A 14,168-nucleotide genomic window follows, 5' to 3' on the forward strand; every position below is an offset into this window, starting at 1 on the left:
TATCAGAGACAGTAGATGTCACTCTTTACCAATAATCATTTGCCAAACTCTTTGTTTGTATATATTTCAAAATTAGGAACTTCTTGTCTTCTTGTCCATTAGTCCATGAGACTCACTGATTGTGATAGATTATAGCCTTTAGAGAAAAGATGAAATCATGGCCACTAGGAGCACAAGGACTTTGTGAGTGTCTTTCTCTGTCAACAAACTGCTTTACGGCTACAGTTTTGTAACAGTAGGTTCTTTTTATGTCACATATATAAATATACACAGTGAAAGACTTAGCAGGCATAAAAGTGATACAAGTGAAGATAAAGATATTGCTGACAACAGCCTGATGTCACTATGTGACTCATGTTTTCCTCTGTGTCACTGTTCTGACTTCTTCATCTTTACTCCGATAGAGGAGGAGTGTGTGATCATCGAGCCTGAGCTCAGAGCAGCGGTACCTGCAGCTGAGGAGTGTCACTCTCCCTCACAGAGCACCGAGGAGGTGGCCAACTCTCTCCTCCACCTGGGCTGTGTCAACAGCAACAATGCTCCAACTGTGGCCATTCAGCAGACTGTTGCTATGGAGACCAAGAAGGATGTCACATTGGCCATTACACAGGGTGAAGAAGTAAAGGAAGAGCAGGAGAAGGACACGAACGAGGGAGAAGAGGAAGATGAGGAGGTGGCACATGGAGTTCAAGCACTGAAGGAGTCATTTGCTCTGCAGCAGGAGGCAGCTGATGTGGAGGATGAGCAAGGGGAGCACGAAGATATGAGCAACCACATGAGCCCACAGCATCTGACTAAAAGGGACCAGTGTGAACAGTTCATAGGTAAAGACAATGAAAAAGAAAAGATAGTAGTGCCAATACAGCAGAGGCAGGGCACTTCAGCAGATGAGGAGGAGCACAGGGATGTTTTGCCCATTTCTGATGTGCCAACTGCCATCCGCATCATCACCAGCACCGCAGCAGCTCAGGGAACACACAAGGCTGAAGACCACAGGGCCAGTCCTCTGGAGGACTACAACTCATGCGGGGCAAGTCCCTTTGAGAACAGAGCCAGTCCACAAGACAGCTCTCTTAAAGCTAGCTCAATTCAGAACTATAAGGCCAGCCCTCCTTTAAGCTACAGCTCCCACAGGGCCAGTCCACTGGAGGACTACTTTCCCATTCCCAGAGGGGAGAACTACAAAATCCACAAAGCTTCATCCTCAGCCTCTCCTGACATTATCGAGGTACGATCCGATAAGTCGGAGGACAAAGACTTTGACGATGTGGATGGAGATGACGAGCGCGATGATGAAGACAGCCTGTCACAGCGCTCGGCAGTGACGGACGAGTCAGAGATGTTCGACATGACCCGAGGGAACCTGGGCCTGCTAGAGCAAGCCATTGCCCTGAAGGCAGAGCAGGTGAAGCCAGCAGGACCCAGAGAGCTGCTCCGCACACCAGATATCCACCACCAGCGGTACTTCACCATGGAGGACAGGCCCAAGCACCTGGACGTCATCCGCAAGGGCTATTTCAGCAAAGGTATGAATTAGTAACCAGGGGAGAACAGAGCTACAACATGTACTGAGAGGGTATTGTGAAAGTTGCCTGAGGGAGACAGCACATCAGCCACATTTAGTCCGTTTCTTTTTATATCTTTGTTTTTTTAAAGCTACATTAGCTGCACATGGTACTGAAATACCATGTTGCAAACTTATTCCTCATCCAACAATGTTTTATAGGTTTACCTGGAAAATTTACATTTTCTCCGTTCTATGAAAATTTTCTGAAAACCCCAACAAAACTTCTATGTGATGCACTGAGCACGTCTTCTGCACCCACCTGTTTTTATTCGCCTTAAAAACAGAATGGTCCTGTGTTAGGGGAGTGTTCTTGTAAATCTTGGCATCACTTTGTGTCTGCCCACAGTTCGTACAGTGGAAGAGCACCTACATGTCACAGGCTTTAAGTACTTTACTCTGAACAGAGCTGGACTGATAATCTACTGCAGTATGTTTCTCACAGGCTATAATGTGTGCAAAACAGTATGTAATCAAAGTAACTAAGTTTGACTAATACAATTCTTAGTGAAACTAGACCCAGATGTCATTAGCATTTGACAGGAAGAATCAGCTGGCACGTTTTCATCCAGGCCTTAAAAAAAAGCCTAATGAACATTTGCTATTTTTGTTTAACCTCTACACAAACCAGCACAAAAAAAAAAACAGAGGCAAGTGCCAGAATTTGACAGTTTTACTTTTGTTAGGTTAGCTAGCTTTAAGGGGGCAGTTGCCCCCTGGCTTTATCCTTATATTAAAAATACAGGCCAAATGTGCTCTTTCATTATTTTCTCTAATACTCTGCAAGACAGCAAGTGCTTTTTTAAATACCACAACAATATCAGAGGAATACAACCAATAAGGGAGCACACAGAAAATGATGTTCTGAAGTTTTGGCAAATGTGCTAAATGTTATGTTGGGAGCAGAGGGTACAAATAAACACAGTGTACCAAATAAGAGATGAGTCACAGAGCTCTGTTTGGATCCTCCCTTTTCTATTGTAATGGGGTTGAAGTGGTTCCAGCTGAATAGACTTCCATGAAGAGCTGGGAGGAAGTACTCAAAGAGGGAGCGAGAAGGGATGACAGCATGCGAGAGAGCACAGGAGAGACAACAACATATCAACAGAGAAAAAGGAGGAGTGCAGGTTGTTCCACAGTCAGCCATGGAGTGTTTGTTTACATGCTACGTGTGTTCGGGCCTTGTATTACACAGTTGGCACGCTGCCCGCTTGTCATGCTTCTCACAGTATAGCAGCAGTGTGATTACATGCCCGGTAGTGCTGCCCTCTCCTTGGCCTTAACTCCCTCCTGCGGTGACGTTCCTGTTCTGCTCGACGCTAATTAGGAAATGCGTGTCTCGTTAACATTCAATTTGAAGGCCAATAGAGCATCACACCATCCTCTTGCACCCTTCTCCTCTCTCCAGTGCCACTGATACTGCCTGGCCTGCCTCCAATAGGAGAGGGGAGGAGCAGGCATCTTTAATTATGTGTAAATTATATAGTGGTGTGAATTTCTTCTGATGTATTGTAAGGTGCTGCTTTGTCCAAGATCTAAACAAGGTCTTTGAAAGTGTTGTGCAAATGTAGCCATGGGGGGATTATCCAGCTCAACAGGATAAGATGGTGTAGTTTATCATTTTTATAGTATTTTATCTTTAAAAGTATTTAAATAAACATTAAGACAAATGCATGGAATACCTGGTGTATTTACAGGCATGCATAAGCCATGAGTCGGGGGATACAGATGGTGTGGGTTTTGTGCAGATGTTGGGAATATGTCTGGATTTCATGCTCAGCCAAGCACACTGTCTGATGACATTAACCACTTGCTTTTGTGCACCTTATTCATCCCACCTTCCCCTTTCCTTTTACTTGGCCTTCCATCTTCCTGTCCTCCTTTCCGTTTTCTTCTACATTCCTACCCAACTCTGACCCAGAGAGCAGCAGGCCAGAGAAGAGGGAGAACAAGTGTCCCACACCGGGATGTGATGGCACTGGTCACGTGACCGGTCTTTACCCCCACCACCGCAGCCTGTCAGGCTGTCCGCACAAGGACAGGATCCCCCCAGAGAGTGAGGTTTTGTTGTTGTTCTTTGTTATTCCAGCTGCTTAGCATAAAAAATAGTTAAACAGTGTAATTGTTGTGCCATGAGGTTTTTTGAGGTCTCGGGAGCCACCGATTCCATGACTTGGTATATATATGTTTGGAAGAAACCAGTCCTTTGATTTGCATCGGTCAAATGCTGTGAAATTCAGTCAAAGAAATGCCCTCAAATACGTAATTTAATTCTAATTTTATTCTATTATTGGGGATTTTGGGGTTATACAGTCTGTGCAGCTGTGTATTCAAATCTATTTTTGCAGGAAGACCAAAAATATTAATATGAGAAATAAAAACAAATTTAATAATAAGCAAATCCCACTTCAGTGATTTTCATTTTCTGAGTTTTCTCTGATCACATGATTGTGCATCTTGTCAGTTCTGGCCATGCATGAAAACGTGCTGAAGTGTCCGACTCCTGGCTGCACAGGTCAGGGCCATGTCAACAGCAACCGCAACACACACCGCAGGTATATTTATATACATTGCACCTTTATACTGTATATCTATATATGAAAGTTGTTTGTGTGTGTGTGTGTGTGTGTGTGTGTGTGTGTGTGTGTGTGTATCTCTGCAGGTTAGAGTGTTGTGCACTTTGTGTATTTGCAAGCTCGTATATTCATGTATGCAGGGCAGCAAATGTGTCAGCCCACATCAGTACTGTGATGTAGATTTACACAGTCAGCAGTATGTACTTGTAATATTCATCTGCTTTGCTTCCTTTATCCCTGCAGTCTTTCTGGTTGTCCCATCGCTGCTGCAGAGAAGCTATCTAAGAGCCACGATAAGCAGCATCTCTCTCAGTCAGCGAGCGAGCACCTCAAAGGAAGTCCCAATGACAGAGTGCTGAGGTGGGTCATCAAAAAAGTACAAACTCATAGTTCAGGTTTTTTCTGCTTTATTACATTACATACTGTAGATATGGAGCCCTAATGCCCTCACGAGAGGTCAGTTATACAAACGTGGCAGTTATTGACTTTGGCCAATATCATTACATTGACATGTAAAGATTTTATCTATTTGATAATTTAATTACAAGTTATATGCATAGAAGGGAACTTTTTGATTCCTATATTGATTAAAATTTTGTAAATAACTGTATTAATGTTGCACAGTTAAGGTTTATGTGGCAAAAAAATTCATGCCTTTTGTCCTTTTCCAAAGCCCATCATAGATGACACAATGAATAGCAGAAACTAAGATAGACTGGGCTCAGTGACCCTTTCACCTACATAAAAGCTGTCTCCTCCAATCCAAACCCCTCACAGCTGAGTCCTTGTCAAGGTTAGCCACTTTACTGCTGAGCCACATTGAAACCGCAGAGAGAATCCTGACCTTGGTTACGGTACCCTGCATGAAAGGTGGAGCCTGGCCTCTGAACGGCTCAATAATAACAAGAAAGTCTTGAAACATCCTGGCTGGCAGGCTAATCATTACTGTCACCTCACATGCTAAGATCTCTTTATCTACATTCATCTCACCCGACCGGCCAGATCCCGGCCAAAAGAATGATAATTAGTGCAAACCAGACACTGGTATTATGCTGTCTGTGCTCTTCCTCATTGGTATTTTAATTAATAATGCAACCGATAAGCTAATTATGCAAGTTATAGGGGCATTGCGGGGGGATAGGAAAAATAATTGCTTTCCTTGAGGAAAACCTCATCAGTGGTTGGACAAAGCATCGAGTATTAAAACATAATAAGGCCTGCTTTGTTTTTTTGTTATAGATTGTTATTCAAATGAGCTCCCTTGCCTCTTATACGTGGAGCTGCAGAATTCTTCGTTTTAATGGAACAATGTTGAATTAATAAAATGGAAAAAAGTCACCTGTGATCAGTTGTAGCTCTGCTTTGCACACTTATTATTAGTAGGCTTCTATGTGATGGCCACCCCAGCTGCAGCAGTATGACTACAGGCCAGGTCTTGTAGACTATTAATGAAAAACACTGAGGAAAGGCTTCGGTGCAGAGGAGAATAAATAGGGCTGGGCCAAAGTGGGTGGAGGGCTTGGATAAGATGGTTAGGGGATGTAAAAAAAAAAAATGAGTAAGGTCACTTTGTTCCTCCAGGCTCTATACCCCCAACCTACCCCTCCTCTGTCTCTCCTCTTTCACCACTCCCCCTTCTTTGGTTCCTAGTCTTCTCTTCTCCCCCTTCTCTCTTCTTTCTCACTCCCCATGCCCTTCCACCTCCCCCTGGTCTATCAGTGGATTTACGCCAACAGGTCTGACAAAAGCCCGGGCTCTCCAGAAAACGAGAGGGCTTAAAGCTCATAAATTCCGTGCTGTACAACATGCAAATGTGCCCTCTGCTGATAAGAGAGCTTTTAATCCTGCTGCACTCCCGCTAAGTACACCATTGCTCCTGTCTTCACTCTTTCTGTTTCATTCTACCTTTTTCTCTCATTCTTTTATTCTCTTTTTCTTCCCCCGTTTTGCTTTTATGTGTGTGTGTCTTTTTATTGCATCAATCCTCTTTTTATTTCTCATCTCTTGTTTCTGCTTTTATTTTTGTCTTTAATCCCCAGCCCCACCCTGACGTCCTCTCCCTCTCCCCCCTGCAGACCCATGTGTTTTGTGAAGCAGCTAGAGGTGCCCCAGTATGGGAGCTACAGGCCCAACATGGCACCTTCCACACCTCGCGCCAACTTGGCCAAGGAGCTGGAGAAGTACTCCAAGGTGTCCTTCGATTATGCAAGCTTCGATGCTCAAGTGTTCGGGAAGCGCACGCTTGCTCCAAAGATGCCCACCAGCGAAACCTCACCTAAAGCCTTCAAAAGTAAGAGGGAACCTCGGGCTTCTTCTCTATCGTGCATATTTATTTATTTGTTTTTCTATAAGGCAAACCTGTGGCTAGGTTACAGCAGCCGGATTCACTGTGAGTTAGAGTCTTTGGTCAAAGCCATGTGAGCCACACAGAAAACTGAAGATCTGGGCCACGTTATTTACTAACCATTCACTCATTGCTATGTGAGATAGTGTGATATGTTCATTTGTGCTAATTCTTGCTCTCAGTGTTGGCCTTTCTAAGGCTCTTGAAAATGTTACTCCAGCATGGCTCTTTGGCTGACTTTTATTCTTCAAAATGAGTGAAAAGAAGAGAGAGACAAATGTTCAAATTTCAGTTACTGTTTCACTCAGTTTGCCATTTCTGTCCTGTCTGCATGCATAGCAGTGGCTGTGACTCAGTGGTGTGCAGTGACTTTTACAGAAAGGCAAGCAGAGACAATTGCCACACACAAACGAAAACATCTTCCTCTGCTATTTAACTTTATAACAAGATAAATTGGATCAGATTAAAATGTGCCATTTGTGCTGTCTGTCTGCACTCTGCGTGGACGTATTCTGCACTCCTTCATGGCTGAAGAATGGTAGCTGAATAAATATCTGCTGTTTTACCAAATGACAATGACAAGTGGTGGATACTCCTTTAAGAAAAGAAGCAATAAAACCCAGTGAACGCACCTCAGTACACATAAAACTGCATTATTGGAAAACTGTGCATGAAGTAGCAAATTAAAAGATTATTATTCTGCAGAAAAATGTTCCTCGTCAGTATTGGATGGTTTAATATTACTTCTGCATATTTTTAAGGTTGAGCTCATTTTAAGTACTTTTATCTGTTTAATGTCTGGCATCATATTCTATAAATCATGTGTTTGTATTGGCTGTCCTGTGAGGAAGATGTATTTCTGAAAAATACAGAAACGTAAGATGATTGATTGATTGATTGATCTTTATTTAATATATATTGAAATATATTAATTTAAAAAAATCAGCTAAATTAAAAAGCTTCAGCAGTGTGGGGCAGAAAATAATCATGAAAAATGAAGGTAGAGTGTTAGCAAAACACAAAGGTTCTCTTGAGCGCACATATTTTTTCAATCCCCTTTTGTTTTAGTACTTTCCCAGAATATTAGCCAATTTGGGATTTGTGCCTTTGTCCCCCTGCAGCTAAGCCGTCATTCCCCAAGTCATCATCACCTAGTCTCAGCCTCCACGGTTATGGGAAAAGCTCCTCATTGGCCTACGACTACGCCCATGATGCCGAAGCTGCTCACATGGCTGCCACTGCCATCCTTAACCTGTCTACTCGCTGCTGGGAGAAACCTGAGAACCTTAGCACCAAACCCCAAAACAAGGTAAACCCACCATTTTTTCAAATGTTTTTTTCCCAGTCATTATAAAGGAGCACAGTTGGAATGAAAACAGCACAGTTGGTTTCATCATCACTTGGTAGTTCTTCGATGATCAAAAATGTACTCAATTTGAAGGGAGTCAAGTACAGATGGTTTTACTGTCGTAAAGTACTGCCTTGTTCTTCTCTGCAAAACACTTAGAGAAAGATTTTATTATCTGATTGTAGTGCAGATGAAACATTGCAGGCCACAGCTGGTAAGATGAGAGGAGATAGCAGTGGGTGTGCCTTTTCCACCCCTCTTCTCTCCTCTCGCTCATTTTTTTTCTCCATCAACTCTGCATGAATATATCATCAGGAGGCATTGGTTTACAGCAACAGGATGGTGTTGAGATTCAGTTGCATCACCTCTCCCATCCTCTTTCATCGTTTCATCCCTCCATCCCACACACTTTTCATGTTGTTATTGAATTTGGCTGACTGCCAGTTGCCTGGATTACTTTTCCACCAGGTAGCCTTTTTTCATTATCTGCTGGACGGATCTCCCACTCTCTTTCTATCATTTTCTTTCTCACATGTCCTTTTACCCTCTTTCTCTCTTCCTCCCTAAGCAAGCCTCCCTGTTCCTCGCTCGTTCCCTATCTCCCTCACTTTCTTTCTCTTTTCTGTGCACAGGAGGTATAATAGGAGCTCCACTTTCCCCCATATTGTGATTTTTAAAAGCCTTTTTGCCTCACAGAGGAGAGAAAGTGACTGCTTCATCATTTTTCGATTTCTGACATGCTTTTAGGAAGATAAAAAGTGAAAATTAATGTCTCTGGCAGCAAAGCAGAGCAAGGTGTTCAGCAAGGCACAGATCCAAGAGCATGCCTTAGCTGTGCAGATCAACTGGGGACTGATCTGGAATCAGAGTTGGAGCCAGTTGAAATCCAATATTGAAACACTGGAACACTGAGCTCATCAACCTGGGACATTTCTGGGAACTGTTCCCATTTTCTCTCCTCTTCTCCTAACCCTTTGAATTTTCTGGCCCTTGACCAGCCCATATGAGCACCATTTTACATGAATGCTGAAAACATTGCTCTTTTCACCCTTCTGTTTCTCTTCACCTGCCAGAACTATAATAAAGCATGGAGAGATGGAGCACAGTGTTCGTGCTGTTGGCACCAGAGTACATTAGATATCATGACTAACATGCTTAGGCGATGAGGCTGGTGTTTTGAACTTGAGTGTGTAGTGCTCTGAAAGAGGCCGTCACTCTGGTGCATGACTGTGAAAATGCTTGTTTGATACAGGCTCGAGGGCAGTTTTACAAGCAGGTAGAAGCGAAAGCAACATTTCTCCACATGAAAGTTCAGTTTTTATTTAGAATATATGAAATTAGAATTCAGGCAGATATGTAGCGCTGCATCAGAATCTGCTCAAGAGGGTAATTAAAATAATCCCAATCATCATCACACAGGACTGCCTCACATATACAGTGAAGTGCACCAGAGGAGACTGCATTAGTTATTCACATTTGAGAATACTTAATTAGATGTATTAGTTAGCTGTGTTTCTCCATTAATTTTCTCCCAGATTATGCACTGAGCTCCAAAGTTTTTAACAGGAAATAAAGCATAATTGCATTCATATACAGAGTGAGCTGCAATAAAAACAAATATATTTTAAAACTCAAGTTTCAAACAGGGCAAAAGTTTCAAATAATGACATGAATGTGTGTAAGACTAAGTTCTGTATGCCCAAAGCTCAATTAAATTCTACTGTAATGGTATCTCAGTGCAGATTTCAGCAGACTATTTCGTGTGTAGTATACCCTCAAAGTGGGCATATAGGGATATTATTAATCATTTTTCATTTGGTACTTCACTGTCACTTGTCTAAAATTATTTATTTGTTGAAGTCTCAAATTGGGGCTCAACTGAAAATTACAAGGATACTTATAAGCAGGTAATAACATAGGCTCAGCTATAAATTCCTGTTGCATTGTCTCCAGGAAATGGACATTGAAGTGGATGAGAACGGCACCCTGGACCTGAGCATGAAAAAACCCATTAAACGAGAGGGAAGTCTGTCTGGGACGAGCCCCGGCGTTCGGTCTCCAGACCCTTCCTCCTCCTCTTCCTCACTGCATCATGGTGGAAACAGCGGGATGACATCACCAAGCATACACACCTACAAGCAGGAGGACTGGGAGGGACCTCTGGATTACACCAAACCTAACCGTCAAAGAGAGGAGGAAATGGACGAGGTCAGTACAATTAGACAGAACAAAAGTACGAGCTCCAAACACGGTGTATTTCCTCAGATGTTACTCACAGAGGAGATATTGCGACATAAATAACAACAGACAAAATTCCCCCTAAGCCTTTTGAATGAAAAACTCTTAATTGTTTACATCACTTTGTCTTTGTGTAATTCCCTTTTCTTATTCCCTGTTCCCTTTTCCTCTTTGTATTATTCATTTATTTCACTGAAATGTGAGAGTTACTGTACAGTTAAAACATTGCACTGTGTAACAGAGGTAGTGTGTCAGGTGCATTGCACCATCCTGGATTTGGCATATGCTAATTTTTACTCCTTTGAACTTTTTCAAAAGAAATATAAAGGGCCTTGAATGTTAATTTTTTATGAGGACACTCTGCATTTGGAAACATCACTTGTCTGCAAAAGAATAAAAGAGGATTGTGTGCACATGGTGTTTGCAAAGTTTCTTTGCTTGCATTCAGATATACAATAGCAAACTATTACCTGGAAGCAGATATTTAAAAAACTAAATTCAGATAATAGGTCAAGCCACAATTTAAAGAGCAAAAGGCCTGCAGTGGATTTACCAGTGTGTTAATCACTTTTCAGATGGAGCATACCGGCCAGTCGTACGTCTCATCCGAACCAGAGGACTGTGACATGATGCAGGATTGCCTAGAGGAGAGGAAATACCCAGGAGAGGTCACAACCCGAAGCTTCAAGGTCAAATTTCAGCCCAAAGATAGCAAGAAGGAGTTGCTCTCGTAAGTAATAAGGCAATGAGTTAGAAGTCATTCTTATATCCTGATGGGTAACAAGATTATATGTGGTCAAAGGAGCTTGCAAAGAAAAGCGTCTGGACTTCTTTAAGTTGCTTGAAGACGTTTCACCTCTCATCCGAGAAGCTTCTTCAGTTCTAAGGTCAAATGGTGGAGAGTCCCAGATATAAACCAAGTGGGAGTATCCCCCCACAGAGGGACAAAAGGACCCCCTGATGATCCTCTAATCGCCTGAGCCAAGGTGTGAAACTGGGTGTGGGTCCCAATCAGCCAGAGTTTCGGGTGAGTTCATTGTGAAACCTGGCCCCACCTTATCATGCGAATTCCTGAGGTCAGATGGCCCAGGATGTGAGTGGGCGTTAAGGCGTCTGGGAAGGGATCTCAAAACTGGATTATAGATGGCAGAGAGTTGGTGTCGTAAACCCCCGCTTCTGTTCAAAGATGGTCGCTCACAGTGGACATAGATGGCTTCTTTCACTCCTCTTTCAAACCATCTGTCCTCTCTGTCCAAAATGTGAACATTGGCATCCTCGAAAGAGTGTCCTTTATCCTAAGATGCAGATGGACTGCTGAGTCTTGTCCTGTGGAGGTGGCTCTTCTGTGTTGTGCCATGCGCTTGTGAAGTGGCTGTTTGGTCTCTCCAATGTAGAGGTCTGGGCATTCCTCGCTGCACTGTACAGCATACACCACATTGTTAAGTCTGTGTTTTGGCATTTTGTCTTTCGGGTGAACCAGTTTTTGTCTGAGCGTGTTGCTGGGTCTGAAATGCACCGGGATGTCGTGCTTGGAGAAAACTCTACTGAGTTTTTCTGATACACCGGCTACATAGGGGATGACAATGTTGTTGCGTCTGTCCTTCTTATCCTCCCTCGCTGGTGTCTGATCTTCTTTTCTGTGCCTCTTTGCTGACTTTAAGAATGCCCATTTAGGATAGCCGCACCTTTTGAGTGCTTCCTTTACATGTGTGTGTTCCTTCTTTTTTCCTTCAGGCTTAGAGGGAACATGTTCTGCCCGGTGGTGTAGGGTCCCAATTACTCCAAGTTTGTGTTCCAGAGGGTGATGGGAGTCGAACAGGAGGTACTGGTCCGTGTGTGTGGGCTTCCGGTAAACTTCGATGTTGAGGTTGCCATTCTCTTCAATGTGCACAGCGCAGTCCAGGAAAGGCAAACAGTTGTCCTTTGTGTCTTCCCTGGTGAACTTGATGTTTTTATCCACAGAGTTAATGTGCGCAGTGAAGGATTCCACTTCTTGTGTCTTGATTTTGACCCAGGTGCTTTTCTTTGCAAGCTCCTTTGACTACGATGACCTGGATGACTGAGAACCTTCACAGACATAAGATTATATGTGCTTAATTACATCAACCCAGGTTAAGAAATAATCATAAAAAACTAATTTAAAGGAAATAGAAGAAGAAGATTTTATTAGACATGATGTTGAGATTTGGCTAAAAAATGAAAAAGTTTTCTCTTTATGTTAGTAGAGGGAATCGATACATACCCAACAATATCATAATATCTCAACTGAACTCAAGGTTAATTCAATTCAATTCAATTCACTTTTATTTATACGACAACAGTCACCTCAAGGTGCTTTACATTGTAAAGTACCCTACTTTAATACATACAGAGGAAAAAACCCAACAATCATTAGATCCCCTATGAGCAAGCACTTTGGTGACAGTGGGAAGGAAAAACTCCCTTTTAACAGGAAGAAACCTCCAGCAGAATCAGGCTCAGGGAGGGGCGGGGCCATCTGCTGCAAACGGTTGGGGAGAGAGAAGGGAGACAGGATGAAATACATGCTCTGAAAGAGAGCCACATATTAATAACAAGTATGATTCAATGCAGAGAGGTCTATTAACACATAGTGAGGGAGAAAGGTGAGGAAAAAATACTCAATGCATCATAATTGCAGCATTACTAAGGGAGGAGTCAGGGTTCAGTTACAGTATTACTGTGATTTTTAACATTTTGCATCCTGATTACTGCAATAACATATACTGTAATTTATCACCTTTTTAAAACTACAAAATATTCCCTCAAATTTACACTTTGTCAATATCTGTTTTATTGAATATGTTTTTTCTTTTTGCAGCAAAACAACACTGTCACTAAAACCTGCCATAAATTGTTATAAGAGTCAGTCTGCTATCAATCTGCTACCAGTTTGCAGTTGAATGAGGTCAAGTTGGCAATTACATGAAATCTGTTTTTGATAAAACAGCAATTAACTGTGATAAATCACATATCCATTTGCTGTCTAAATAGACAGAAATTCACATTTAACTGTAACGTTTCTGTTTCATAGGAATATAAGCAGAACAAAACCAGAGTTGAGGCCCCTCGCGTTGTGTTCATTGACAGACTCATTCAGACTGATGGCAACATGCTGGCAATCTGTCTGAATTTATAAATGTATACATTTAATAGCAGTTATTTGCAAATCTTTGACAACCTGATTGCAGACTGCTTGTAGAAATGTAGCCTCCTATCAGGCAACCTGTGCAATCCAATCACCTTGCAATCAACACCCTCAAGCCATCACTATGAGTTGCAACTGATCACCAAATGTGACAAAATTCACTATAGTCACAAGTCACTGATCTTTTTTGTAGATGCACAAAGGTTGATGTTGTATTTTTTACTCGTGTGACTAAAACCATAAACTTGCACTTCGTTATGAGGTAGCTTTGTCAAGCTAAGTGGTGGTTTTTCGGTTTTAACATATCTTCACATTTAATCAGCACTCTTGTTCATAGTGCTCCCATGGTATTTTAATTAATTTCATAAAAAATATCAATGTTTAGTGTTCCTATATCGATACTGTGCTGTAGTGATTTTTTTGCCATCCCTACAGTTCAGTACAAAGATCAGTGAAAAGGGATGTAGAAAAAGACATCCTTTTAGTTCTAAATAAAAGTTAAAGAAGAGATTTCTGTTGACTAGCAGAACTTTCTCATGTTGAGCCAGTAATACTCACCACTATACCACCGTTCTGACTGTCCAGAGACTCGCACAAAAAAGCTTGCAAAAAAAAAAAAAAAAAAAAAAAAATATATATATATATATATTTATTTATTTATTTATTAGGGGTACAACGATGCACAAAATTCACGGTTCGGTTCGGTTCGATACTTTGGTGTCACGGTTCGATATTTTTTCGATACAAAAAAATGTTCATGCCTTTTTAATTTGTCATTTATTAAAATTATAAATATATATTTTAACTCAAAAGTACAGTTTTTAAATTTAACCCTAACCCTTGTGCGTGTTTTTTATTTTGACAGTGAATGCGCACCTGCGGACCACTTATGTGCAGCCCTGGTTATTTAGCTTGTCATATTGTAGCCACAG

The 14,168-nt window shown here is 41.9% G+C and overlaps 1 protein-coding gene across 12 annotated transcripts in view; it reads left to right on the forward strand.

The window, feature by feature from the left end:
* Positions 1-14,168, forward strand: part of myt1b (myelin transcription factor 1b) — a 146,545-nt gene that overhangs the window by 122,249 nt on the left and 10,128 nt on the right. For 9 of the 12 annotated variants that reach the window (XM_080294571.1, XM_080294576.1, XM_080294570.1 and 6 more), the window contains 8 exons: positions 405-1,526; positions 3,486-3,620; positions 4,029-4,119; positions 4,384-4,500; positions 6,180-6,430; positions 7,606-7,793; positions 9,786-10,040; positions 10,646-10,800. In XM_080294571.1, the coding sequence (XP_080150697.1) occupies positions 405-1,526; positions 3,486-3,620; positions 4,029-4,119; positions 4,384-4,500; positions 6,180-6,430; positions 7,606-7,793; positions 9,786-10,040; positions 10,646-10,800 (2,314 nt within the window). The remainder of the gene's footprint in view (positions 1-404; positions 1,527-3,485; positions 3,621-4,028; positions 4,120-4,383; positions 4,501-6,179; positions 6,431-7,605; positions 7,794-9,785; positions 10,041-10,645; positions 10,801-14,168) is intronic. The other 3 variants (XM_080294577.1, XM_080294573.1, XM_026153444.2) reach the window with 1 other exon arrangement.

This window comes from Astatotilapia calliptera, chromosome 20 (genome assembly GCF_964374335.1).
Source record: "Astatotilapia calliptera chromosome 20, fAstCal68.1, whole genome shotgun sequence".
Classification (NCBI taxonomy): domain Eukaryota; kingdom Metazoa; phylum Chordata; class Actinopteri; order Cichliformes; family Cichlidae; genus Astatotilapia; species Astatotilapia calliptera.